The 27,694-nt window shown below is 36.9% G+C and overlaps 1 protein-coding gene across 2 annotated transcripts in view; it reads left to right on the top strand.

Moving 5' to 3' along the window:
* The window catches only part of nmo (serine/threonine-protein kinase nemo), a 329,069-nt gene that overhangs the window by 202,877 nt on the left and 98,498 nt on the right, over positions 1 to 27,694 (top strand). For both annotated transcript variants that reach the window (XR_011336158.1, XM_069847645.1), the window contains exon 3: positions 4,660 to 4,715. Coding sequence is in view for 1 of the 2 variants with exons in the window: in XM_069847645.1 (XP_069703746.1) it covers positions 4,660 to 4,715 (56 nt within the window). In the remaining variant the exon portion in view is untranslated. The remainder of the gene's footprint in view (positions 1 to 4,659; positions 4,716 to 27,694) is intronic.

Raw genomic sequence — 27,694 nt, forward strand, 5'->3', positions numbered from 1 at the left:
AGGGTACGTTTCATCTATCCTACTACAACCCAATGTCGTTTTGGTTGCGTCCGCATGTGAGTGCTAATGAAGGACGTGAGACTGACGCTCTTTTCATATAAACTTTTTTGTTCAGAATCACCAATATTATCACCCCTCACACCATGTACTCGAAAGACAAGTGTAACGAATACAGCGAGTGAGAGCGGCAGTTAGTTTTGTGCATCTCTAATATTACACTTGTTTTTATACCTAGAAAGTTTGTCAACATTCTCTATAGGCTATAAATTATAACGTAGCGTACTTTTAGTTCTTTTTTTAAGATTAGACTTCTTCGGCCGGACATGGGCACATGGCAGGTCTCCCATGTTATGGGGTCAACATAATGTATTTCCTTCACTAAGAAAACACGGAACATTACATTGACAACGGACAAACATTCATGCGATATGAGCCCACGGTTATGTCGGGAAAAGGGAAACAAATGTAAAAATCGGAATTTCCCGGTAAAGTCTGGAATGTTGACAGTCGTAAATATAATAGTGAAAATTCCTAGAAATAATTATTTCCTTGCTTGTGTAGTACCGTAAATATAAAGGAATACCGAATTAAGCTCAGGTTTTGGTTTCAACTTCAGAGCTAACTTGCGTCATAGAATGTGTCTTGAACTTTGTCTTCCGGGAAATTTAGTGCTGTACAGTAGCTTTCCGTTCCTACAGCACAGCTGACAAGGATAGTTATAAGTTACGTAAAAAACGTAGAGTAGTAACCGGGGAAGCGGGAGTACCTACCTCGAGAAAACCTGCACCAGAATCGTCGTTCACCAAAAATTTCACATAGAAAGGAGGTTCCCTAGAGAGGATTAATAATTGTAGACTACAAAAAAATCAAGAAGGAATTCATTACGGTATATTTGGAGTAGATTAGTTTACTTCTCCGCCGTTGTGAAGTAACGGTTAGCATGTCTGACCGTAAAACGTGCAGACGCGGGTTCAAATCGTGCTTGGGAAAAGTTACCTGGTTGAGGTTTTTTCCAAGTTTTTATCTCGGTCCATTAAGAGTAAATGCTGGGTAACTTCCGGCGCTGGACCCTGGACTAATTTCGCTAACATTATCACTTTCTCACTCAGACACGAGATTAACCATAGCAGTTAGTGAAGCATTGTAAAATAAGCAATTTAAAACCTCAATTTACTTGAAGTAAAAATTCTGACTTAAGGATGTATCCGGTATAAGTTGAGTCATGATTATTGAATGGAACAATTTGAGTATGCCAGATACAGGTGAAAGCTGTCATTTTCGTCTGGTTCAAGCGATATGGTGGCTGCACTGCATGAAGTTCTACATGTTTCAGACTGACATTCTAGTAGAGTAATAACACATACACATAGAAATATAGACCGTTAGTTTTATATTGTTACTAATTCACTTTGCCATCAGTGAAACTTGAATTTTCAACAGCTTTAAACTTACAGTTGTTCACAATTTTAGTGACTTTCAGCATGTCAGTACGCGATTGAATGCAAAATTATTTTATTTATCTAATTCTCAAGAAGTGATAGTTAATCCCATGTCGTATTAAAAGCAAAATTACGGAATACGTACTCTGTTACTATACTGGAGTTCACGTGAGATTAGTTCCTAAGAGAAACTAATATGGCCGTCTTTTTAATGTTGCCACCTGTTACCAGATATCACCAAAGCAGGTAAAATCACATTGCTGTGTACTGAAACAATAGTGCTTATAACAATAATTATTATTTATTTACTTTTGATTAATTGATTAATTGATTATCTAATATTAAAATGTATTTTGTCTGGCAACTTGAAATTCATTGGTTTGACTAAACAGTTTATAATGAAATACATGAGACCTAACCAAAAAATGTATTTTGACTACGTGAAATAATTACAACGAACTTCAAAAACCAAATACAGGGCTCCCACTTTTCCTACTTTTCGTACTTTTGTGTAAAATGTCCTGCTTTGTCCTACGTTTTAGTAATTTGTCCTTATTTTCCTAGTTTTTACTGGGTTTTCATATCCTAGTAAAATTATATTTTACTTTTATCAAGAATAATAATGAAAAGAAGCAAGACCAGAGAAGAAAGCTGCTGAGAACCTGCTAGGAGTAGTGAAGAAAAATCTGCAGAAGGCATTAAAGAGGAAAGATTTTGCTGTAGTTTCACTAGCTTCAGAAATGATGGTCATATCTACTAAAAGATTAAATAAAATTAATGAAGTTTTGGAGAGGAAAGAGAAAAAGTAAAACTATTTGAAAATCCAATTTCAGCTGGACTTCCTATAAACTCTAATAACTGTTTTTGTACTCCTTGTTTGTTTTTACCATAGATGTCCATTATATGTATTTTAAGTTATTATATTTTTCTTGTAATTTGTGACACTGTTTTAGTTCTTGAAATTCTAAAAATATTGAGGTAAATATTTAAAAATTAACATTTTTTAGAATTAAACTGAACATTACTCACGAAATTAACTTCGATAATTATTTGCATAGTAATAAATAAATAAATAACTTTTTACTTTTATATTAAACAAAGGGCGGGGACACGCATGCAATTCATTTCCATTAATATATAAACAACTAAATAAACTTAAGTTATTCCATATTAATATTTCCTCTAATGGCATTAGACTCATTGTGAAATAGTTTCTTATAGTGCTGGTTGAATCGCAGTATGTAGGGGAGGGGATCCTTGAGGCTTTAAATAAATATACTTATTATATTGAAATACTGCCCATATATTGTGAAATGTCGTACTTTTTCCTTTAAAATGTTCTAACTTTTTCTTCTTGAGTCGGTGGGAGCCCTGCAAAAACTTCAAAATGTGTAGGATGCCCTGTTTATTTATAATTCCTGTATTATTTATTAATATAAATATTACCAATTTCGTTCAAATTTCAAATAACTCTCGCTAGTAACTTTTATTTCCTTAACGTTGGCAGCTTCTTGAAAGACAAACGACGCTGTGAACATAATAGAAAGTAACTGTCAGTTGTATTTATCAGTACCGAAATTTGAACCAAGTTTACAAAAGAAAATTCAACCTGATAACTAGAAAATAACTACAATCCACTAGCATATGTAGTAATAGGAAAATGGTTAGGTTTCACTTCTAGAGTATGAAGTAAGACCCGGACTAAAGCTGTTTATTGAGTCGGCCCGACACTGAACTGGAACTTCTCGCACCGTCGCTCTCTGCTATAGCAGTGAGAAGTTTGCCGGTAAATGTAACCCGCTTTCGCGATTAAGTGTACGTAACTGTTATTTACAGTAGATGCTCGAAATAATGAGTTCCCTCTCTGATATTTTAAGTTTTTTTTTTTTTTTTTTTTTTTAGGATGAGGATTATTCTCACGCGCTATGCTTTTAAGCTTTCCCCCACAAATTCTTCCGGATTCAGTCGGGTGACATCACTGGCCACAAGCTACAACTCACAATGTGATACGAATTGCGGTTGTGGAATAACTGACAGTATCTGCAGTGGCGTTGTCCTGCAGAAAATATTAATTATTTTTTTCCTTTGTAAATTCTGCGAAAGAATGTAATCATTATGTTACGTTTATTATACCTTTTTGAACATTATATTCTGCTAGTTGTGGTATGTAGAGGGATTTGCAAAATCTCGTTCGAATTTTTCGCAGTTCGGTTACGGTTATTTTGGCTATTTTATTGGGTTATTTTACGACGCTGTATCAACATCTCAGATTATTTAGCGTCTGAATGAAATTAAGTTAATAATGCCGGTGAAATAAGTCCAGGGTCCAGCACCGAAAGTTACCCAGCATTTGCTCGTATTGGGTTGAGGGAAAACCCCGGGAAAAAACCTCAACCAGGTAACTTGCCCCAACCGGGATTCGAACCCGGGCCACCTGGTTTCGCGGTCAGACGCGCTGACCGTTACTCCACAGGTGTGGACATCACTGAAGTAAAGTAACCTATTTGTCTAATTTGTGTTTGTCCTATCAATCTGTCTGCTTGCCTCCTGCCTATCTGCCTGTCTAGTTAATTGTCTATTTAGTCTATCCAATCTAGGATCTAATCTAGTCTGTCCAATCTAATATCTAATCTAATCTATTCTAGGGTCTAATCTGATCTGTCCAATCTAGGATCTAATATAATCTGTTCAATATAGGATTTTATCTAATCTATCCAGTCTAGGGTTTTACCTAATCCAATCTAGGATCTATTGAATGTAAACAGTTCAGTTCACGTTAAAAGTATTTTCATATAAGATATGACTACACATATTCAGAATCGTAGATACGCAAATATAAACAAAACATAATCGTAGAATCTGGAATCGGACATTTTCGTTAAATTTCGATAGCACTTTTGCAATAATCATTACATAGTATTCCTATTGTTTATAGAAAGTTAATAAAAGTGAATCACTGTAACATTTGAAGTAGGTTAAGTAGTCTACAGTGTTTGTGTCAAAGAATCGTTTCATAGTCAATAGCCGACATTCACTTCTTAACGATGAATTGTGTTGCACAGGTAATCAATCATCAGATGTCCAATCACATTATCTTGTCCAGTGTTATCTTACATTTTCATATAATGTATGTTTGAGGTGTTTGTTACAAGTATTAGTTTTCTAAAAATGACGCCTTGTTTTTAACGTCTTTACATTTGTGTCTTATTTCTTGTTTCAGGTTTTATCGGCGTTAGACATTCTGCAGCCACCGCATCTCGATTTCTTCCAGGAAATGTATCCTTTTATAACCCGAGTTAGGTAAACTTATATAAAATGTAAGAGACGGAATGCAACTAGATGCATTATTTACTTGTCACCAAAGTCACAAATGGTAAGATGTATGACTGTTTGCCATGCATAATGGTCTCTTACACTCGCATAAGTATCGCATGTTATGGATGATACAATTTTAAATATGTTACGCTTAAAGAGTTACGTTAGTGAAACTGTTCTTACTTCGTAGAAATCGCTTAAATAATAGTTTATAGTGTGTGTATTTCCAGTATACTTGCGATGGTTTCATAAAATGGAATTCTCTGGCTGTTAGTTGAAAAAAATTGTCAGAACGCCTGGTGTAATCGGAATAAATGATAAAACTTCCAGTTGCTTATTCGTCACGACTTCGTGAGATTTTTTTTAATAGAGCTTATAATCACGAAAATATATAGAAATTGGTTAAGCGACTCAATTATATTTGTATAAAAATAGTAATAGGCTGTACATTTCCACACTGCTTTGAAAGTGGGATATTTGCTTGCCGTAAAATTATAACTATTGGACAATTCTACAGGTTGTAACATAAATACGGGCAAAACTTCAGAAACGGATTTCTCAGATGTTAGAGAAGAGAAACAGGTTATGAAGAGAAACAGGTTATAACGAGACATGGACCAGGAAATGCTTAAAATGGAGGAGATACTGATATTTGACATTTTTTTTTTTTCATAATTTTATTGATGCACAATTTTCATTTTTTTGCATGTAGAATATCAATGCTCCAACAACTTAAATTCCAGATTAATTTTAAAAAAATTGGGGCACAAATTAAAAAAGCACCAGGATACAGTAATTCATTTAAAAGGATATGTATCAGCCATTTTAAAAGATAGATTCAGCATCCCTCCTAAAAGTACGTTCTTTAAAATGTCTGGAGCACAAGATAAACATTATATTTTAAGAATGAATTTTAAAGGTAGCCTACTTTATAGAAATATGGAGGCATGTTTTTCAAATGCAACAAAATAACAAATTTATGTTCCAGACAAAAGCTTCATAATACTCGAAAGAATGTGTTTACCAAATATCATGCACGTAGCATTAATCGTTTCCAAGATATAACTTTTTGTAATCAAAATTTGGTGTTAGGCTAATTGAAAACCCTGTGCAGCAGAGCTTTAAATTGACGTCACAACAGATAATAATGCCACAAATGCGCATTACATTTTGTGTAATGTATTTTTCACATATCAAAGGGTATTTTAAAGGGCAAGAAATTGAAAAAAGAAGTTACCTGAAATTGCAATCAAAGGTTAGTGTCATTTAAAAATCCTGTGCACCATAGCTTTAAAAATGACGTCACAGCAGCTGACAAGGTCATAAGTGCGTATTAAATTTTATGTAATGTATTTTATGTTGTTTAGTCAACTGTCCGAAGACAGGTCTGAACCCCACAAGTGGTACCAATAGGGCACCATTTATGAGGCAACTAGGTCAGAAGATAATGGGGTAGGGTGGCCAGTTCCTTTCCCCTCCACTGAATATGTCGCCGATTAGCTACATATTCCACTAATCAGACTGCAGATGTATACAAACAATTGTTCTTCCTCTGACACATATCGTCAAGGGAGATGTACTGCCTGATAATAGTATTTTGTATTATCAAAGATTATTTTAAAGACAAAATATTTCAACATTTACTGGTTTTTCGCTTCTGACTTACCAATACGTTTATTTGCTGAAAGTATGATACACTCTGTTCACATTTTGTTATATGAAACTTAATGTGAACATCTTGCAGGGCATGCGGAAGAGAATTGATGAACAGCCAGCTCTATTAAAGAACATTTAAAAACAATTATTGCCTTCAAAGTATCTCTCTCCCGTAAGGCTGGGCTCACACGTTGCTATAACAGTTCCCGTAACGTTCGCCTGAACACGTCTTTAACCCTTGGGCTCCTATCGCTTCAAATAAAAGCGTGTTATCGCACAAAACAGTGTCTTTCACTATGCAGAGGTACTACATAAATCTTATTTGGAGGCGAAGATCCCCAGATTAGACAATTCTGAGTATTGACCTCATCAATAACAGAGAAGTGTGCTTCGTCACTTCACAGGAGGGTCCAAGGCCAGGAGTCATCAACTTGATGCTCTTGCAAGGAATCGAAAGACGAAGTCGACACGTTGCAGTGTGTCACGTGGTAATAACTGCTGCACAGTGTGTGACCACAAGAATTGCGAAGCGTGTGGTCTAGACCTTCCTTACACCGAATTTGGTATACCTTGGTTTAATAAGTTCTTTGTCTACAGCGGGCACAGTTTAATTATGACCAGCTAGCACGATATTTTAACGACAGTTCAGAAAATAAATTACAAACGGGAATACCTTTGACAACATGAATGTTACGAAGCGCGTAAAATGTCTAATGACATTTGACAACATGAATTGTTACAAAGCGCGTAAAGTGTATAATGACATTTGACAACACGAATTACTATTAAGCGCGTAAAATTTGTGACATTTACCAACATGAATTGTTACGAAGCGCATAAAATGTCTAATGACATTTGACAACATGAATTGTTACAAAGCGCGTAAAATGTCTAATGACATTTGACAACATGAATTGTTACAAAAGCGCGTAAAATGTCTAATGACATTTGACAACATGAATTGTTACAAAGCGCGTAAAGTGTATAATGACATTTGACAACACGAATTGCTATTAAGCGCGTAAAATTTGTGACATTTGCCAACATGAATTGGTACGAAGCGCATAAAATGTCTAATGACATTTGACAACATGAATTGTTACAAAGCGCGTAAAGTGTATGGTGACATTTGACAACACGAATTGCTATTAAGCGCGTAAAATTTGTGACATTTGCCAACATGAATTCTTACGAAGCGCATCAAATGTCTAATGACATTTGACAACATGAATGTTACAAAGCGCGTAAAGTGTACAATGACATTTGACAACACGAATTGCTATTAAGCGCGTAAAATGTGTGACATTTGCCAACATGAATTGTTACGAAGCGCATAAAATGTCTAATGACATTTGACAACATGAATTGTTGCAAAGCGCGTAAAATGTCTAATGACATTTGACAACATGAATTGTTACAAAGCGCGTAAAGTGTATGATGACATTTGACAACACGAATTGCTATTAAGCGCGTAAAATTTGTGACATTTGCCAACATGAATTCTTACGAAGCGCATCAAATGTCTAATGACATTTGACAACATGAATGTTACAAAGCGCGTAAAGTGTACAATGACATTTGACAACACGAATTGCTATTAAGCGCGTAAAATGTGTGACATTTGCCAACATGAATTGTTACGAAGCGCATAAAATGTCTAATGACATTTGACAACATGAATTGTTGCAAAGCGCGTAAAGTGTATAATGACATTTGACAACACGAATTGCTATTAAGCGCGTAAAATTTGTGACATTTGCCAACATGAATTGTTACGAAGCGCATAAAATGTCTAATGACATTTGACAACATGAATTGTTACAAAGCGCGTAAAGTGTATGATGACATTTGACAACACGAATTGCTATTAAGCGCGTAAAATTTGTGACATTTGCCAACATGAATTGTTACGTAGCGCATAAAATGTATAATGACATTTGGCAACATGAATTGTTATGAAGCGCGTAGAATGTCTAATGACATTTGACAACATGAATTGTTACAAAGCGCGTAAAGTGTATAATGACATTTGGCAACACGAATTGCTATTAAGCGCGTAAAACTTGTGACATTTGTCAACATGAATTGTTACGAAGTGCATAAAATGTATGACATTTGGCAACAGGAATTGTTACAAAGCGCGTAAAGTGTATAATGAGATTTTGCAACACGAATTGCTATTAAGCGCGTAAAACTTGTGACATTTGGCAACATGAATTGTTACGAAGCGCATAAAATGTATAATGACATTTGACAACACGAATTGCTATTGAGCGCGTAAAATTTGTGACATTTGCCAACATGAATTGTTACGTAGCGCATAAAATGTATAATGACATTTGGCAACATGAATTGTTATGAAGCGCGTAGAATGTCTAATGACATTTGACAACATGAATTGTTACAAAGCGCGTAAAGTGTATAATGACATTTGGCAACGCGAATTGCTATTAAGCGCGTAAAACTTGTGACATTTGTCAACATGAATTATTACGAAGTGCATAAAATGTATGACATTTGGCAACATGAATTGTTACAAAGCGCGTAAAGTGTATAATGAGATTTTGCAACACGAATTGCTATTAAGCGCGTAAAACTTGTGACATTTGGCAACATGAATTGTTACGAAGCGCATAAAATGTATAATGACATCTGGCAACATGAATTCTTACAAAGCTCGTAAAATTTCTAATGACTTTTGACAACATGAATTGTTACGAAGCGCGTAAAACGAGTAACTAATAACAAAGTAGACTGTTATATGTTTTGAGACGTCAATTTTTCTGTATATATGAGATGAAAGAATGATGGGCATTCGATATTTGCAACAAGAAATAAGTAGTAGGCAGAAAAAAAGCAGCGAATGAACCATTTTTGTTACATGAATATGCGACTAATTAAACTGAATAATTCCCCCGAACAAAAAAGAAATGGTAAAAATTATAACGTTGTTCTACTAAACATAATTTCAAATATCTGGTAGACTAATTGTGCCAATTTTTTATTTAGGCAAAAAAAAAAAGTTTCCCATGGCACGCAGGAGGACAGACATAACGCAGTTCCGTCTTTAACTCATATTCAACATATATGTTGATTATTACAATGTTGTTCGGCTGAATGATTCAGTTATTCCACGCACTTTTCCCTTTCTCGTTTAAGTTTATAACTGCACGACGAATTTGTAGATTATTTTACATAGCTTTTATTAAATGCCCGCCGCAATCGTTTGTATGAAAAGCCATTACAGCAAAAATTACATAAGACAACTTTTGTATGAAAAGCCATTACAGCAAAAATTACGTAAGACAACTTGGCGTAAAAAACATTTTTTAATAAAAGCATACAGTAGGTTTAGGGCCGGTTCTTGCTTCGATGTAGAGTCGGCTGTGGCCCGCCGCTAAACTTGGACCCTATGGATATGTGGTCATTCGTTGCTGGTGGTAGTGCTATGAGCCGTGGACTCTCCACTGGGCTCGTGGTAACTCGTGGGACCGGGATCTGAGAGATCGCGGTGAGGCCTACATGGAAAGATAAAGGGATCGTATAAATTAGGAATGTCAAAACGCCTGCACTGCGTGCTCTGAAGAACGATGATTGCACTTTATCTTGCTGTTAACTGAACTTTATTAGATTTGTATTGCTTGTAGTATGAGCACACAATACAGGCGCTTTGACATCCCTGATGTAGATCGTAGGGGAGTTCGGGGGCGGCGCTCAGGATGATCTTCAGCGCGGGGGCCTTTGGGCATGCACACTTCCCATCTGGGGTAGTACAATGGGTCCACCCGAGCAGCCTGCGTGCGAGGACAGTCCCAGTCCGTGCCCTCTCCTGAAGCGGGACTAATAGGTCCTATTGCATTAACGTCGCAAACTGGAGTTCACTTCTGATCTTCAGAAAATGAACTTAGATTATCTCCATTTATGCTGTATAACAGTGATCTTGAATTACGTGAACTTGGTTTATTGCTGTTCTAAGATTACAGAAATACATATGACAGCGCGAAATATGAGGAAAACTCGTGTTTATACCGAGTGGTTTGCAATACATATTCCATATTTGTCTGCCTAATAACACGCGTAACCAAATGTAGTTATAGAAGAATACAGTAAGGAGAGAATACGTTTAGCAAATTGTAAAAATCTACCGCTGTGGAGTAACGGTTAGCATGTCTCACTGTGAAACGAGTGGACCCGAGTTCAAATCCTGGTTGGGACAAATTACCTGGCTGAGGTTTTTTCCAGGGTTTTCCCTCAACCCATTAATAGCATATGCTGGGTAGCTTTCAGCTCTGGACCCTAGACTCATTTAGCTATCATTATCACCTTCATTTCATTCAGACGCTGAATACCCATAGTATATAGTTTATAAAGCGTCGTAAAATAAACCAACTTAAAAATTGTAGTAATAAAGAGAGATAACTGTTGTTTAAAATTGTTCTCAAACATAAATAAGTTATAGCGTATAAAGAAATACATTAGATTAATTTGCCACCAAACAAAGTAGGAAACAAATAATTGCTGTAGATTGTACTTCCACGAATGTGATTCCAAGGTTGGGAAAGTCTGAAGTTGTGTTGTGAAAAGACAAAGAAACGTGAAATCTGGAAATAATATTACCTGTGTACAATTTAACGTATAAATTCGCATAAATTTACACGTGAAATATTAATATACTATAGATCTTTCTCTAAATATCGTCGTTAATAACTCTTACGTGACATATTTATCGATTTTCAGATTTTTACTCTATTAAATAACTTAAATAGTGATACAGCAAATAATGAAATTTCCTATATGTAATTATATTTCTTTGTTTCGAAAATGTGAACATTCACAGTCTCCTATGTACGGATTCCATAGGATGAATAAATGTGTTTTTTCTTCCTACTGAAAAATTTTATATTTTGCACATAGGAGTTATTGCAGGAACAACGACGATATACAGTTAAAATAATCTTTGCTCACCACATCACTTGCAGGAACAGTATTTATTCCTGTTTATTTTGATAAAGAATTATATTGTTCTGCAGAACTACGTTCAAATATTTTGTACTGAGAAAAATCACACGTTAGATTTGATCTTAGATCAAAACGAAATGATTCTGCAACTAAACGCCTAAATTCAGCTTAACTGTAGGTTAATTTCATTGCCTGATGTCGGATTGATTATTTACACAACTCGACCTTAAATTATTAATATTTGGATTAACAGTGTTGCGACAAAATTCATCACAAATCGAAGCGTTTGCAGGCCAGTCAGTGTTGCGTAAGTGGAAATATCAACGATTGAATAGTTCGTTAATCCAGTACCTATGTGTTTATACTGTACAGTCTGTTTAAACGAAATAGAAAAATAAAGGGATGTTGAGCGTATCGTTGCTTCACAAAGAGTGGGGCTCAAAAGTTCATTCAGTGGTAAACAACTTTCCAAGGGGACAGGGGTTCGGCTCCTGGTAGTTCAGTAACACCGTGTTAAACAAAGGCCTGCCTTTCTTATGTTACTATTTTCATGCTACTATTATTATTACCACAAGCGAAGTTATAATGTAATTGAATACGGAGTGGGACGAAATATGTTCCCAGCAGCGGGGAAATTTGATTGGAATATTTTTTTTTAGAAACAATGCTTTGTGAAAGAAACTCACCATTTGAGTAGGTCCCCGGCGTTTATCGTGGGCTGGCGACCTGGTTTGATGGACGCTGTCAGCTGATGTAGAGCGGGGGAGGAGTTAAAAGGGAAGAAAGGATTTAAAACTGCGCGCGGCACTCTAGCGGACTTCGCCCCTTCTATCGCGTTGGCCATGAATAGTAATCCAACTGTTTTGTTGTCGATAGGACATCTGCCCGTCTTGATGACGTAATAGCCACGTGCAGGATGTACATATGGTGTTCTCATGATTGAGGGCGGGGGATATGGAATAGACGGCTCCCTATTCACCCTGCACTTTTCAGGACTTATTAACATTCACGTGAAGAGTAGCTACTGCAGCATTGTAAGAATACTTCGAAATACGAACGCATTGACTTTAATCGTGAACTCAGCCGAATTTCAGTAAGCTGTGCAATAGGTAGGCCTATCCTCGGCAGATCGTACGGTTTAAAAAAGTGGAAAAAAAAAAAAATGTTAGTGGCTATAGATCTACAGTGAAATCTCTGTTAACCGAAATAAAAGGAGCTGATCCCATTTCGGATAAGCAAAATTTCGAATAAGACCCGTGAAATATGTAGGCCTAATGCTTTGTCGAGCTATGGAAAATACTTTCCTTTAGCATGGAGTAACGCTCGAAATAAAGCATAGCTGACATCGATCGGCTAGTGATTTTTTAATAGTTACGAAAGTTATCGTCCACACTTGTGTAGTAACGGTTAGCGCGTCTGGCCGCGAAACCAGATGGCCCGGGTTCAATTCCCTGTCGGTTTTCCCTCAACCCAATATGAGCAAATGCTGGGTAATTTTCGGTGCTGAACCCCGGACTCATTTCACCGGCATTATCACCTCCATCTCATTCAGACGCTAAATAACCTAAGATGTTGGTAAAGCGTCGTAAAATAACCTAAAATAAAATAAACGAAAGTTATCCCCACCACCTGTATTTTCTGTTCCCACAGGTAATCTATCCGAATTGTAGCCTATAGAAGGTCAACTGTTCAAATTTATATAACTTTATTTCTACCAGCTCATATCAAACTGCCTTCCGTATCGCATAATAAAATTTGTGTTTTAATCATCTATACTGAGATGGCTCCACTGTGTAGCAACATATTTCCCGCTGTAGTGTGAAAATCAAATCATTGCTAGCTGTCTCTAAACATATTACATAGCTCATAGTTCTCGGCATAGTGCAGGCATTTCTAATTGCTAGCTATGTGACGTCACAATCTCAGCTCTCGAACTCAGAGGGGAAGCAGAAGTAAAAGAGCAAAGTAGGGGAAGTGGCAGTGAAAGGGATGGAAATGTTTATAAATAGCGGAGACACAACATTACCCTCCCTCATGTGCTCTACTAGCTCTGCTCCGAGAGGGGAAACACGCTCCGACGTCACAGGTTGGCCAGTTGGAAATGACTGTCGTTGTGTATTACGGTCCCATTTTAGAGTTAAAAGGTTAGAAACTTACCGATAAGTTGCGTACATGAGAGCTTTACGTGTAGACCATTAAAAAAGTTTATACAATGTGTACAATAGATACAGTATTACCAAATCGAAATAGACGGTTGATTCTTCACTATTCCTTTAAGCAAAATTGCGGCATTTTCTTTTGGGTTTCCTGTTCGTATCTTCTGGCAGCAATGTCACTCAGGCTTAGTGCTAGGAGCGAGTTTAGCCAGGTCACTTAAACAGTAGTACCTACGTTTTGTTGCGCTCACACGCATTCCTCTAGCCTTCTTAGTGATCACTACTTGTCTTCGGAACTGCTTCCACTAATACTTTGCCCTTATAGTAGCTTGCCCATAAAGTGTTGAAATTAAACATGAATGTAATATCGCTGTACAGGTACGGAATTAAAAAATGGACAGTCTCGGTAGCAGTCCTCCTCTTTGTAGGCAACAAGCTTCACACACTGTCCCCAAGTAGCATACATTTAGGCGCCCTTGTTTACTGCACATGCGCAATGCGTTATATATGGAACTTAGTAAAATTAGGTGGCCCAAATTTTGTTTCTGGGTTTGTACGTAGCCTAAATTTTGTACGTAATAAATACAGCGCATAGTTTCAGTTTTAAATTTCTTTGTAAAAACCCAGATACACGACTTACACTTTTCGGTTAAACCGGTTTTTAATTGACAGAGGTTCGGTTAATAGAGGTTACTGTGAATTCTGAGAAGTGGATATAAAATGTTGCCGGCCTTTGTTACAAAACGAAATATGACTACACTAAAATGCTTTATTCTTAGGTGTAAGCAACAGAGGCACAAGTTAGCTGTAGTTTGCATTCATCACCGGTACGTTACATTGGTGTTCGTTCATTCCCATGTATATTATGTTCGCATGCGTTCATTACTGTATATTCTACGTTTTTTAAGTTGGTTGTATCAACTACGAGGTTATTTAGCGTCGATGAGATTGGTGATAGCGAGATGGTATTTGGCGAGGTGAGGCCGAGGATTCGCCATAGATTACCTGGCATTCACCTCACGGTTGGGGAAAACCTAGGAAAAAACCCGACCAGGTAATCAGCCCAAGCGGGGATCGAATCCGCGCCCGAGCGCAACTTCAGATCGGCAGGCAAGCGCCTTAACCAACTGAGCCACGCGGGTGGCTTGTACTATGTTCCTGTGCATTCATCCTCATGCGCGTTACGTTGTGTACTTACATCGTCGTAAGTGTAATATTCGTGTACGTTCATCTTTGGGCGCGCAGTGTTCGTACATATATTCATCCATACGCGTTACTTTCGTGTATGTCCATGCTCGTGCACTTTACTTTCGTGTGCGTTGATGCTTGTGCACGTTACTTTCGTGTACGCTAATGCTCGCGCATTTGACTTTCGTGTGCGTTCATGCTTGTGCACGTTACTTTCGTGTACGCTAATGCTCGCGCATTTGACTTTCGTGTGCGTTCATGCTTGTGCACGTTACTTTCGTGTACGCTAATGCTCGCGCATTTGACTTTCGTGTGCGTTCATGCTTGTGCACGTTACTTTCGTGTACGCTAATGCTCGCGCATTTGACTTTCGTGTGCGTTCATGCTTGTGCGCGTTACTTTCGTGTTCGCTAATGCTCGCGCATTTGACTTTCGTGTGCGTTCATGCTCGTGCGCGTTACTTTCGTGTTCGCTAATGCTCGCGCATATGACTTTCGTGTGCGTTCATGCTTGTGCACGTTACTTTCGTGTACGCTAATGCTCGCGCATTTGACTTTCGTGTGCGTTCATGCTTGTGCGCGTTACTTTCGTGTACGCTAATGCTCGCGCATTTGACTTTCGTGTGCGTTCATGCTCGTGCGCGTTACTTTCATATACGCTAATGCTAGCATGCATTACTTTCGTGTAGTTCATGCTTGCGCGCGTTACTTTCATATACGCTAATGCTAGCATGCATTACTTTCGTGTAGTTCATGCTTGCGCGCGTTACTTTCATATACGCTAATGCTAGCATGCATTACTTTCGTGTAGTTCATGCTCGCGCGCGTTACTTTCGTGTACGTTCATGCTCATACTCGTTACTTTCGTGTACGTTCATCTCGTGCGTGTTATGTTAGTGTACTTTAATTCTTATGCACATCACTTTTGTGTGTGTTCATTCCTCCACACGTGTTTTTCATGTACATTCATTCCATCCTACGACACATTTATGTGTGGATCAACTCCAACCAGACAAAGAAACACTAGACACAACCTAGCGCGGAGTTGCTCACCGCGTTAGTGAAACAGAGCTACCCTCTAGCAGGAGGCCTTTGCCCTTGAAGGGACACATTAGGCTATTATTATTATTATTATTATTATTATTATTATTATTATTATTATTATTATTATTATTATACTACAATGCTAGTATAAGTTCATCTCTGCGTTCGTTTTGTAAATGTAAACGCCAATGAACAGGATTTATATTTGTTAGTGCTGTTCTGGTTATATCTCGCTGACGTTCATTCGTACCAGAACTAAAGCTGAAAGAGTCTTGAATACCTTCCTAGACATCATCCTGAATGAAACAACACAGCAATCTGTTCTGTTGCCCGAAGTGAAATAGTTTGAGTGTCCTCATGACCCATGCGTGCCAGTGGTACACGAAGGCTTCATTAAATCTTGGCTGCCGCTGGATGTTAGAATATTGCTTTAGTGCTTCATGAAGCCCAAGCTTCAGTCTATTTAGTAATTCGATATAATCGTTCATACGATTAGAAAAAAATTACACCCTTGTTTTGCATCTTTAAAACGAATTGGAAAATCAGTAACACAACGGCTTCATGACGATCACCTATGAATTACGGATTGGAACTAACGTCGCATATTGAAAGTTGCTTATATGTAGGATTGCGGGATGTGTAATAGTAAGAGAAAGTTTGTAGACAGTAGCCAGCAGGTCGAGCGCGGGAAATGCACTTCTTTAATCGGTATTCATATCCTGGTCGCTCTGTACTTATCCTGTTAGTCGTGCTAATTAACTAGTAGACAAACGATGAAAGAGTAATGGAACGGAGAAAAATTCTCTCCGGCGCCGGGATTTGAACCCGGGTTTTCAGCTCTACGTGCTGATGCTTTATCCACTAAGCCACACCGGATACAACTCGTATGATGACGCAGAATATCTGCATGGAAATATCATATGTACTTCGGTACATCAAAATAATATATATGATATGCGTAAATCACTTCGTGATTTAAGACGGCGCTTATTCGTCGGATCCCGGCCAACTAGTCACTCATATCGAGTGCACCTCAGCACGTGTGGACTTCGGTCCTGCGTTCATAGATATCTATGACGCAGTCAGTGCAGAGGGCGGCCACTAGAGGGAACCCAAGAGTTGGAGCTTAATCTGAGACGATTCTAACCGGCGTCGGAGTTGTATCCGGTGTGGCTTAGTGGATAAAGCATCAGCACGTAGAGCTGAAAACCCGGGTTGAAATCCCGGCGCCGGAGAGAATTTTTCTCCGTTCCATTACTCTTTCATCGTATGATGACGCAGAATATCTGCATGTAAATATCATATGTACTTTGGTACATCAAAATAATATATAGTAGACAAACGTCTGTCTAGTAATTCCTCGGCGGTCTAGCAGGTATACTACTACCCTTTGGATCTGTGGTTCGCAGGTTCAGACTCGGACAAGAACGATGTAATTTGAACTATTATAAGATCTTCAGCATGGCTTCTCCGGGAGGGAAGTAGAGTGGGGTTCACGTAAAAATATCCCCAAAAATGCAAATGTGGCCGTCTTTTCAGATACCACCAAAACAGATAAAATCACAATGCTATTCAATGAGACAGGAAATAAAACATGTATTTATTTAATTAATTCATTATCTTTATTTTATTTATCTATTCATTTGTTTATTTTATTTATCAATTCATTCATTTATTTTATTTATGTTCATTTAATATTAAAATGTATTTTCTCTGAGAAAACGAAATTCATTGGCTTGGCTAAATAACTGAAGGGTTCAGAGCCATAGTGGGCCAAGCGCCATAATATATTATATTAAAAACTGAGAAAATAAGAGTTAAAATTATTGATTACAATAATTCAATGAAACATATAGCAAGTAATATAAAGTAGGCATATTAAAACTAAATGGTATTTCTTCTTCTTCTTCGTCTTCTTCTTCTTCTTCTTCTTCCGGTTTCATGACTGCTGACGCCGTCTTCCGGAAACCAAACGTCAATCCTCCCAATCCATTCACTGCTCTGGTGTCAAATTCCTGGAAGTAATGGCCAGGCTTCGAGACTTCGGACCCAATAGAGCAGTTCAGCGGGAAATCCGCATAACGGCGTACTGAATATAGTGGTAAAGCGTACAGTAGGTGGGGGTACTGTAGAATGAATGACAACAAATACGCAAAGAAAAACGCTCTGGATTTGAAGGTTCTGACAAATAATTTGGTTTTCATACAAATCCATTTTCAAACTGTGTCTGAAACTATTACACGGTTAGAAAAGTCAGAGCACGAGATACCGGAAGCCCTCAAATTAATTTAGAAAATGACGCAGAGAATTAATGAGACACCAAATACACCAGTTACTGAACGTGTAAAACAGAAGTGGAAATCAATGTTATGTAAAAATGACGGATATGGAACATTGTGTAACATAAACAGTAATTAGTGGGCATAGAGTCACCCGAAAATAAAGGACTGTCTCTTAGAGACTGCAATGATGTTACATAGGTTTTCTCGTTTTGGTCCTATCACGTCATGCGACGTAGAGCGCAGCTTTCCACAGTACAAACTTTGGCAGATAAGCGAAAAAGATTTACGTTTGAGACATTGAGAATGTATCTTGTAGTAGGTACATTGCAATTCGGTACTGTAACTGCACTTCCTAAAGACGACCAATAGGATAAATGAAAAAATTAAAATTGCTACATGCTTATTTCCACCATTAACACTGTGTATAATTAAACACAAATGCTTATGAAAGACAGGAGAATAAATGCTTTTCACATTCTTTTGACATTATCATTGTGTAATGCATATTTAGTTTCAGAATGTACATATGTGTGTGTTTCCCCATACTACCGTACTCTACTCTAAATAGCAATTTTGTTACCTCAACACATCTCTACCTACTTGCAGCGAGTTAACAACCTATAGTGCATGCACAGTAAACTTATTGTATCGGGTCCAAAGTCTCGAAGCCTGGTAATGGCAGTCTGTACCCCTTCTATCCATGTCTTTGCTGAACGACCTCTTTTCCTTCTTTCTGTTGGTATCCATTCCATAATTTGTCATGGTATCGTTCCTCTGTCATTCTCTTTACATGTCCATACCATTCTAGTCTTTTCTTCTCTATAACGTCAGTAATGTCTGGTTCTTGCTCTACTTTCATAATTTCTTTTATCTATCTCTTTCTTTTCTTGATTTCCCTGCTGATCTTCTTAAAACATTAATTTCTGTAGCCAACATTTTATTTTGTTCCCTTGTAGAAATTAGCCATACTTCTGCGCCATAGGTAAGAATACTTTGAATTACTGTTTTATAAATTTGCAGTTTCCTGTTTCTTGTTATATGTTTGTTCCACCAAAGAGAATTTAGAGCATCTAAATGGTATTTCAACCTCCATTAAACTATGGTATTCACTTGACTTTCCCAGTTTTTAATAAATGGCGCTTGGCCCATTATGGCTCCGAACCCTTCAGTTTACGATTCATGAGACCTAGCCTATGAATTTATTTCACCATATGAAATGATTAGTACGAACTCCGAAAACCCACTAGCCTACCACTTTAAAATGTATAGCCTATTGTTCATTTGAAGCGGTTACTCAAAAGAGGGCCCAACCATCAATTTTTTTTTCAAGAATTACTTTTTTTCTATTTTATTATACTTCTTTAGAACCCTGCCTCCGCTACAGAGCTCCGGAAGAATTTTTCGCGGTTTATCTGTCACCCATGTTGAATTTCATTGCCGAATAACCTCTGTAGTTGAAAGCGTCGTTGGAATAAAATGCTTGTAGTATTGCCACAAACATCTCGTTGCCATTGCTTATTCACAATAAACTAATATCTATTCACGCTCCTTTCAAGATTCGTGAACTAAGTACTTGGAACCATTGACATTGTTTCATCTCGAGTCACCGTGATCATCGTTCTGCTCTGTATACACAGTCTGCACTGGCCGTGAAAGTTCAGTTCACCGGGTGGGAAAACCAATACGAACGAAACGCTAATTCTCGTGATTGCGCCGCTGCTCGCTCTGTGGCGGACCTCCTCGACTTTGTCCAGAAATACTCTCCCCCCTCGAAGGCTTCCAGCACACAACTACAGCATTACAGTGTAACTTAAATCTTCCATTTTACGAATATACCGCTAGGCAATTAGTGAACAATTAGAAACCCTCTTGCCCTATAGTTCAGTGGTTCTCAACAATTGAGAGACGGCGGCCCGGTAAATTCTTCTACTATAATATGAGGGCCCTGTCCCAACAAATTTTCTCGTAAATACCTTTACAGTTACGATACTCGGGTTTTGAAACAAGCACTCACACACTATAATGGAAAATTGCGAAGAAACAGTATTCACTATGACTATTCAGTATCGAGAACCGGATACAGACTGCCTTAATCTTCAATATAAGTGAAAAGATTTTGTTTATACTTCCTAGTTAATGTTACTGACATATGCAACACAGATGTTATTTCGTCCAGTTTTGAGAATAGAGGATTCGCCGTCCATTGCTGTAATCGGCTTGTAGGCAATTTTTATGACCGGTCATAAACAGCGCTATTCCATTTCCTGAATGTTAAAATATTTCAGAAATATATTCCGATCATTAAAAAATATGTGACTTAGTTACTGATATTTGCTATACAGTTGTTATTTAGTTAGATTTTAGAATTTATAGTTCATGGACTAGGAATGTCAAAGCGCCTGCATTGCGTGCTCTCAAGAACCCGCACAACATTTCCATAAGAGCGATGATTGTACTTTATCTTGCTGATAACTGAGCTTGTAGTATGAGCACGTAATACAGGCTCCTTGACATCCCTGTCATAGACGATCTGGATCTGCGATTTCATTTTCAGGAAAACTACGAATATTTTCCTCCAAAGAATATTTACACTAAAAATATTTAGGCCTATTCTTGGAAAATGCTTACAAACGTAAAATAACAAGTTCCAGAATAATATCTCGCGGCCCGGTATAATTGATATTGGGCCGCGCCGGCGGCTGAAAAACGTTGCTGTAGTTCATAGTTTATTTTGGCGTATCTCTAGCACCGATTTTCCACAGTTGAAAGATCCTGCAGCCCTATTGGAATTCAATGTTAGGGCAGTTTCCTATGTGTACTCACATTTTCCCTAAAATTCAATATGTTTTCCATTCACTGTCATCCATAAATTATCGTCTTCTTCTTCTTCTTCTTCGGTGTGGAACTTCGCCTCCTCTACAGACCTCTTCCAATCCTCTCTTGATCCCAGTTAACAGATTTGATATACTGTTCTTATAGCATGTTTTAGGCCATTAAATTTTATAAACGATACAACATCTTAATGTCCTATAGGCCTATCTGTATTAATTCCTCTTTGTTTCTTCTCCTTCAACTCTTATGTCTCTCAATATTTTTCTCATTGTCTTCCTTTCAAAAACGGCCAGCCGTATAATAATTCCTGCACGTCTCTGTTTAATATGATAGGCCTTATTATTTAACGACTTAGATTTTCATTTTAGACTGTCTGTATACTTATTAACTCTTTAATATGGAAATTAGTGCGTAATATATTGTGTTTGTCACCGATATCCTATTCTCCACTTCTGCGATTGTATCATTTTTGTTTGTCATACATGCCCCAAAATATACTAATTTATGAACTATATTTCAGAAGAGTATACTGTGTGTATATTTAAGTTTTGATTTTGTCGGGTTTATATTCTTAACCCCTAAGTATTTTGGACAGTTATTGTAACGTAACTACTTTGGAGGGGTCTATGAGAACTCTGTTTATTTTATTTATTTATAAATTAAGAATTTATTATGTACACATCTACAGCATATCGACTATTGATACATTACTACAGAATATTATAATATGTAAATTTAAGTCGTTTGGAAATTTAAATAGTCTAAAACAGTTACAAACAACAGACATAACAAAAAGATGAATGACTTGCTGCTTTTCCCAACGTTTTCATTTTTAAACTTACTAAACGATTATCATGTTTTTAGCCTATATTGTCAAAATAATAAGAATTCAGAATATAATGCTAATATTTATATTTCAACACGTCAGTGAATTATTTTTTCAATTATTGTTCAATTTTCTGTAACGGAAAATGTTTACTGTTCAGTGTAAATAACATACTTTTCACACTCCAGTTTGTTTTTCTTTTAATTAAAGAGCATCTTCGTGCAAACACCTCACTCAAATTTTCCTGAAACACTCGAAGCAAATAGGAACTTCACATCGAGAGTATGGATATTTGTTTTTTTCTCTTCAAATGTGGAAACCACGTTGCCTAGAAGGTCCTGCTTTTTCCACCTTGTTTACATGTAGAGATGACAGTTATACCACATGGAAAAATTAAAAGAATTAATGAAAATATGTATTTAGCTACTTCACTATAGCACTAGCTATTTGCGGTAAAGTTCTTATTAGTGAATAGGTCTAGCAGCTATTAAAAAACTTGTGGAATTGGATTAGTGAACAAGTTTACAAGTGAATAGTAAGTTATCTACGGAAGAGCATGTTTTTGTACTTCACAATTGATGGAAACATGATCACGGTTTTATTAATTAGCCTCCTCATTCGCCATATCTTACTCCGATTGACTTCTCAGTGTGGGGAATGCTAAAATATAGAGTTGATTCAGTGACAATTTGTGATGTGGACATTTGAAGCAACGCATTCACTCTGAATTCGAAAACTCACTCTCCCATAATATTTGTGACACGATTTGTGTTTCTTCGTTGAATAGATATCATCTTTGCATTGAAAGGAAAGAAGGACACTTTCTCTAAGGTACTAGCTTGGTAAGTAACATATTATTACAATTTTTTTGTAATAAATGTTATCTGTGTGGATTTACGTTTGTACATGAAACGTCTTTACAATAATAATGCATTTTTGTTAACTGTCTTATGGGCCACTCTTTAACACAGTTGATGAAATCCTAAGCTTAATTTGCAGCCATAAAAATGTGGAAACTTTCTCTGAGCTCATTCCGCACATATTATTGTCCAGTAGGCTTATGTATAAGCAGGGAAAAATCTTAATAGATGAGGGAACACCGTAAGTAGATGAGGGAACACCTTAGTACACCGTAAGTAGATAAGTAGATGAGGGAACACCTTAGTACACCGTAAGTAGATAAGTAGATGAGGGAACACCGTAAGTAGATGAGGGAACACCTTAGTACACCGTAAGTAGATAAGTAGATGAGGGAACACCTTAGTACACCGTAAGTAGATAAGTAGATGAGGGAACACCTTAGTACACCGTAAGTAGATAAGTAGATGAGGGAATACCGTAAGTATATGAGGGAACACCGTTTTCCCGCTTTTCCCGGAAATTAGGCCCTGCATACCATCATTGCTATATGTTCACGAATCGTACTGATATAAGACGCAAAAATTATGCATTCATGAGGAGTCCCCGTGGACTCGGTCCAATGTGTCTAGACGTCACACATTTTTTAACTGGCACTCCTCAGTCCACTTAATATCTCATTATACATGAAGTGGAGTTCCTAATGCTGTAATAAAATCGAATTAGGTTCCGTACTTGAACTAATGTTCATGTTTTCAGCTTATCTCGTACTATTTGCTTCCTCATGTTACATGTCGTATAACGATAAAGTATTATAATGTAAAAAAAAAATTAAACAATTCGAAATTTTCACGGGAAATAACACATCTTACAGAATACCTGGTCACGACAATGTAGTGTGTAATATGCCGACTATATATAGGGATTTCTGAAGAACTATTAGACGGATTTTGTTTACATTCACTGCATAATTGTAACGGAAGAGGTTAGCGTAGGTAAACAAAATCACATTGTCTGTTTCTGGCCTTAAAACACTCGGCATTTTCTGTAGGTTCAGAATGCTTATGGTTTGTATTATTATTATTATTATTATTATTATTATTATTATTATTATTATTATTATTATTATTAGTATTTTAGGTACTAAAATTATATTTTTAATAAATCGTACATCAATTCAAATATCAGATAAGTAATTTTAAATTTCATTGTTTATTTATTATTTTTTTTATCATTTCTTTACTCAACATCTCTAGAAACATGACGTGTTCCGCATTCTTAGAAATGTATTTCGTGCGCAATCCAGGAGCAAAAGTTTTGTCAACTTATTTGAGTGCACAGTGAAATAATTAAAATGTGCACTCAAATAAGTCGACAAAACTTTTGCTTCTGGATTGCGCACGAAAGACATTTCTAGGAATGCGGAACACGTCATGTTTCTAGAGATGTTGAGTAAAGAAATGATAAAAAAAATAATAAATAAACAATGAAATTTAAAATTACTTATCTGATATTTGAATTGACGTACGATTTATTAAAAATATCTGTTTGTAGTTTAAGTATAGTTAAAAATAAACTACAAATGAGGTTATTATAAAAAAATAGCAACACGATAAGATAATCTATTGTTTCCAAAGGGGTAAAAATATATAATTAGAAAGCTTGCGTCATGAATGAGATCTAAATTTTTTGTTCCTGTCGCCTGCTCATATGTGTATCTGCTTGTGACAAGTTTTCGCCTAACTATCGAATTAATATTAATTATTAAATTACGTGTGTGTTTATGGTGGAAGCAGATGCACGTGAAATACAGAATATTACTAGGAAAATAAATATAGTACTGTGTTTGATGCTTTAACAGAATGCTATTTTTGTTAATTTATTTTCTTCAGCTGCATTAGGTATTAGTATCATAAAGTGTAGAGTGTCTCTTAAGTCTTAAGTACATAAACGGTTACAGTTACTTTGTTGAGATTACATACATACATACATACATACATACATACATACATACATACATACATACATACGTGTTCTGCCTTAGGACATGTCTTTCACTGCAAAACCTAATATTTTCCAATCTTTCCTATTTTCTGCCTTCCTCTTAGTCTCCTCATATGATCCATATAGCTTAATGTTGTCTGTCATCTGATATCATCTTCTGCCCCGATCTCTTCTCCCGTTCACCATTCCTTCCAGTGCATCCTTCAGTAGGCAATTTCATTTCAACCAGTGATCCAACCAATTCCTTTTTTTCTTTCTGATCAGTTTCATTCTTGAGATTAACGTGTTATAAATACTGTAGTTACGTTGGTATTGTTCGCACTATATCTGAATGGTAGTACCAAAATTGTTATTTGGAGCGATATGTACGCAATAATAAACAAGACTAGACTTTGAAGGACATAAAAAATGGAAGAGTAATAATTATTGAAATTGTTTGGAAGGTTGAAAATTATTTAACTTAAAATGATGAACTTTCAGATTTGAAACAAATCAATAGACGAGTCAAACTTGATTTTTCACTGTCGCCTACCCTGTTTAATAAGCACATAAAGAAAATGCAGTATTTATTCGCATAATTCCCTCGTTTTTTTTTTAATGGTGAGATTTCCGCTGTCAAGACTGGGAATAAACTACGCGATGACCACGAAATATCGGGAATTAACTGCTAATAAATAATATCAAGCAATTCATGTACTAATCAAATGAATGTTTAATGCTAACTTTACACATACATTATTAGGAGTTTATTGTTCTCGCAAGCTTAGACGACCTCATTCACACCACTCTGCTGACTCGTGCTTTACCCAAAACATAACAAAATCATACGGTGCATGCCTGTTAGTTATGCAGCGTTGTCACATTATGACTCTGAATTAGCCCAGCCGCTGGGCTGAGACAAGTATGGTGTTTTTTTTTTTAACAGAGAAGTTAGTAGTTATCTCTTGAGGCAAGATAAGCTGACCCCTCTACTCGGACTGAGGCCGTCTATGTTTGGCAACGCTGTTATAAAACAGTTCAGTTATCGGACGAGACCAACTGCATAACATAAACATCGAGAGCATGTTGATGTGACTTCTTTGACTTCTTTCCTCTGAGCTGGGGTCGTCTGAGTTTGGCGAGTACAATACATAAGTTATTATGGTAAGTTTTATTGCTTTCCTCTTTACTGCTGTGTGTCAGTACTAATGGCGATCGCTGACACTAACTAATCTCTGATCATCGCGTTTTACATAATGCGTAAAATATTCGTATAAAAATTAACTTATTAATTACTACTAATATATATTAGGAAGACCAAAACAATGACTTTTTGTTGTAAAAATCATAATGAGATATAAAATAGTAATAAATAATGAAATAATAGAACAGTTGTCAAACTTCAATCACGTTTTAATGTTTCTTACTGTTACATCGAAGGCATAAAGGAAGGAATAAAATAAAGCACAACAAAAGTTGAGCCTTTTCAGATCAACAACCTGTAAGAAATAAAAAGTACTAAAGGATAAAAATATTAGAACAAGTACGGCGATTAAACTATTTAGGATGTCACATATTAAGTCGGAAAAGATTTCCATACAGACCTAATTAAATAGGCTACCAACAAATAATTGGCGTATTGAATAAAATTTGAAACATAGTCAGAAAAAAGAACAAAACTTAAAGTGTACAATGCCTTAGCAATTTCCACTTTTCTGTGTGATAGCTAAAGTTTGATTCTTATCCAGGTTAAATACTTAACTTTTTTATTTTTTTAGGAAAAATAGATGAATGCACTTGTTAGACCGTAAAAGAAATTAAGAAATTTTACAAGAATTAGAAATTACATTATATTTTTTAAAAAGAACCTTAAATTACAAGTAAAGTTGAACGTAACGTCTACTATTTGTATACGGGACCTTTGGTTGAGTGCACCAACGCTCTACCGACTGAGCTACCCAGGAACTTCACACGACACCGTCTCAGTTATTCAAGTCTGTTTCACAGGGAGCTTTACCTGAAAGCTAGATTTGCATAATATATACGTTACTGTAGGTACGTTAACAGAAAACCACAATTTCAAGTCACACAGCGTTTGCGTGCACTCGATGTGGATTTCTGGCGTCTTGTCAGCCCATTGGAGGTATGTGAATATAAAGGGAAAAATTGAGACAATGTTGGGTGAAGTTCCTGGGTAGCTCAGTCGGTAGAGTATTGGTGCGCTTAGACAAAGGTACCGGGATCGATACCCGGCCCCGGAGCAACTTTTCCCTTGAAATTATTCAAGTCTGCTTCACAGAGAGCTTTACCTGAAAACTAGATTTGCATATTATTATTATTATTATTATTATTATTATTATTATTATTATTATTATTGGATAGATTCCCGCTGTCTTTCGGTGCGTGAAGTGAGATGACTGCCGCACCAGTTCCCGCACTGCTGAACGCATGCATGTCCACGCTCACCTCATTCCTGTTTTTATACGGGCTCCTTCCTGTCCTTCCCCCGCAGTAGCAATGCTAAAACAGAAGGGGAAATTCAATTTAGCAGCTTACATTTCAAGTGAAATGAGGTTGAATGCACGAGGAACGACCCGCTCACAGCATCTTAATGCAGAGTATTACACTATTCACTGATACAGGAAATAAAATGCGTAATTTGAAGTCGGATATAACGTGTGAATATTACAGAACAGCGGTGGGTAGATTTATAGGCAACGTGCTTGGCTCTCATTCCTTCGGGAGGTCAGTTTTGTGTTTCCTCAGCAGTATAGTGATACTGCTCGACCTGACTCGAAGAGAAAGGCAAAGTGATCTGGCTTTATGGTGACAATTCAGAACAGAGAGAAATTTTGCATGGACCCTTCAACCTTACGAGTACTTAAAAGAAACTTCCATACATCCTGATAGATAGATAGATAGATAGATAGATAGATAGATAGATAGATAGATAGATAGATAGATAGATAGATAGATGGATGGATGGATGGATGGATGGATGGATGGATGGATGGATGGATGGATGGATGGATGGATGGATGGATGGATGGATGGATGGATGGATGGATGGATGGATGGATGGATGGATGGATGGATGGATGGATGGATGGATGGATGGATGGATGGATGGATGGATGGATGGACGGACGGACGGACG

The sequence above is a fragment of the Periplaneta americana genome, chromosome 15 (genome assembly GCF_040183065.1).
Source record: "Periplaneta americana isolate PAMFEO1 chromosome 15, P.americana_PAMFEO1_priV1, whole genome shotgun sequence".
NCBI classification, from domain to species: Eukaryota; Metazoa; Arthropoda; class Insecta; order Blattodea; family Blattidae; genus Periplaneta; species Periplaneta americana.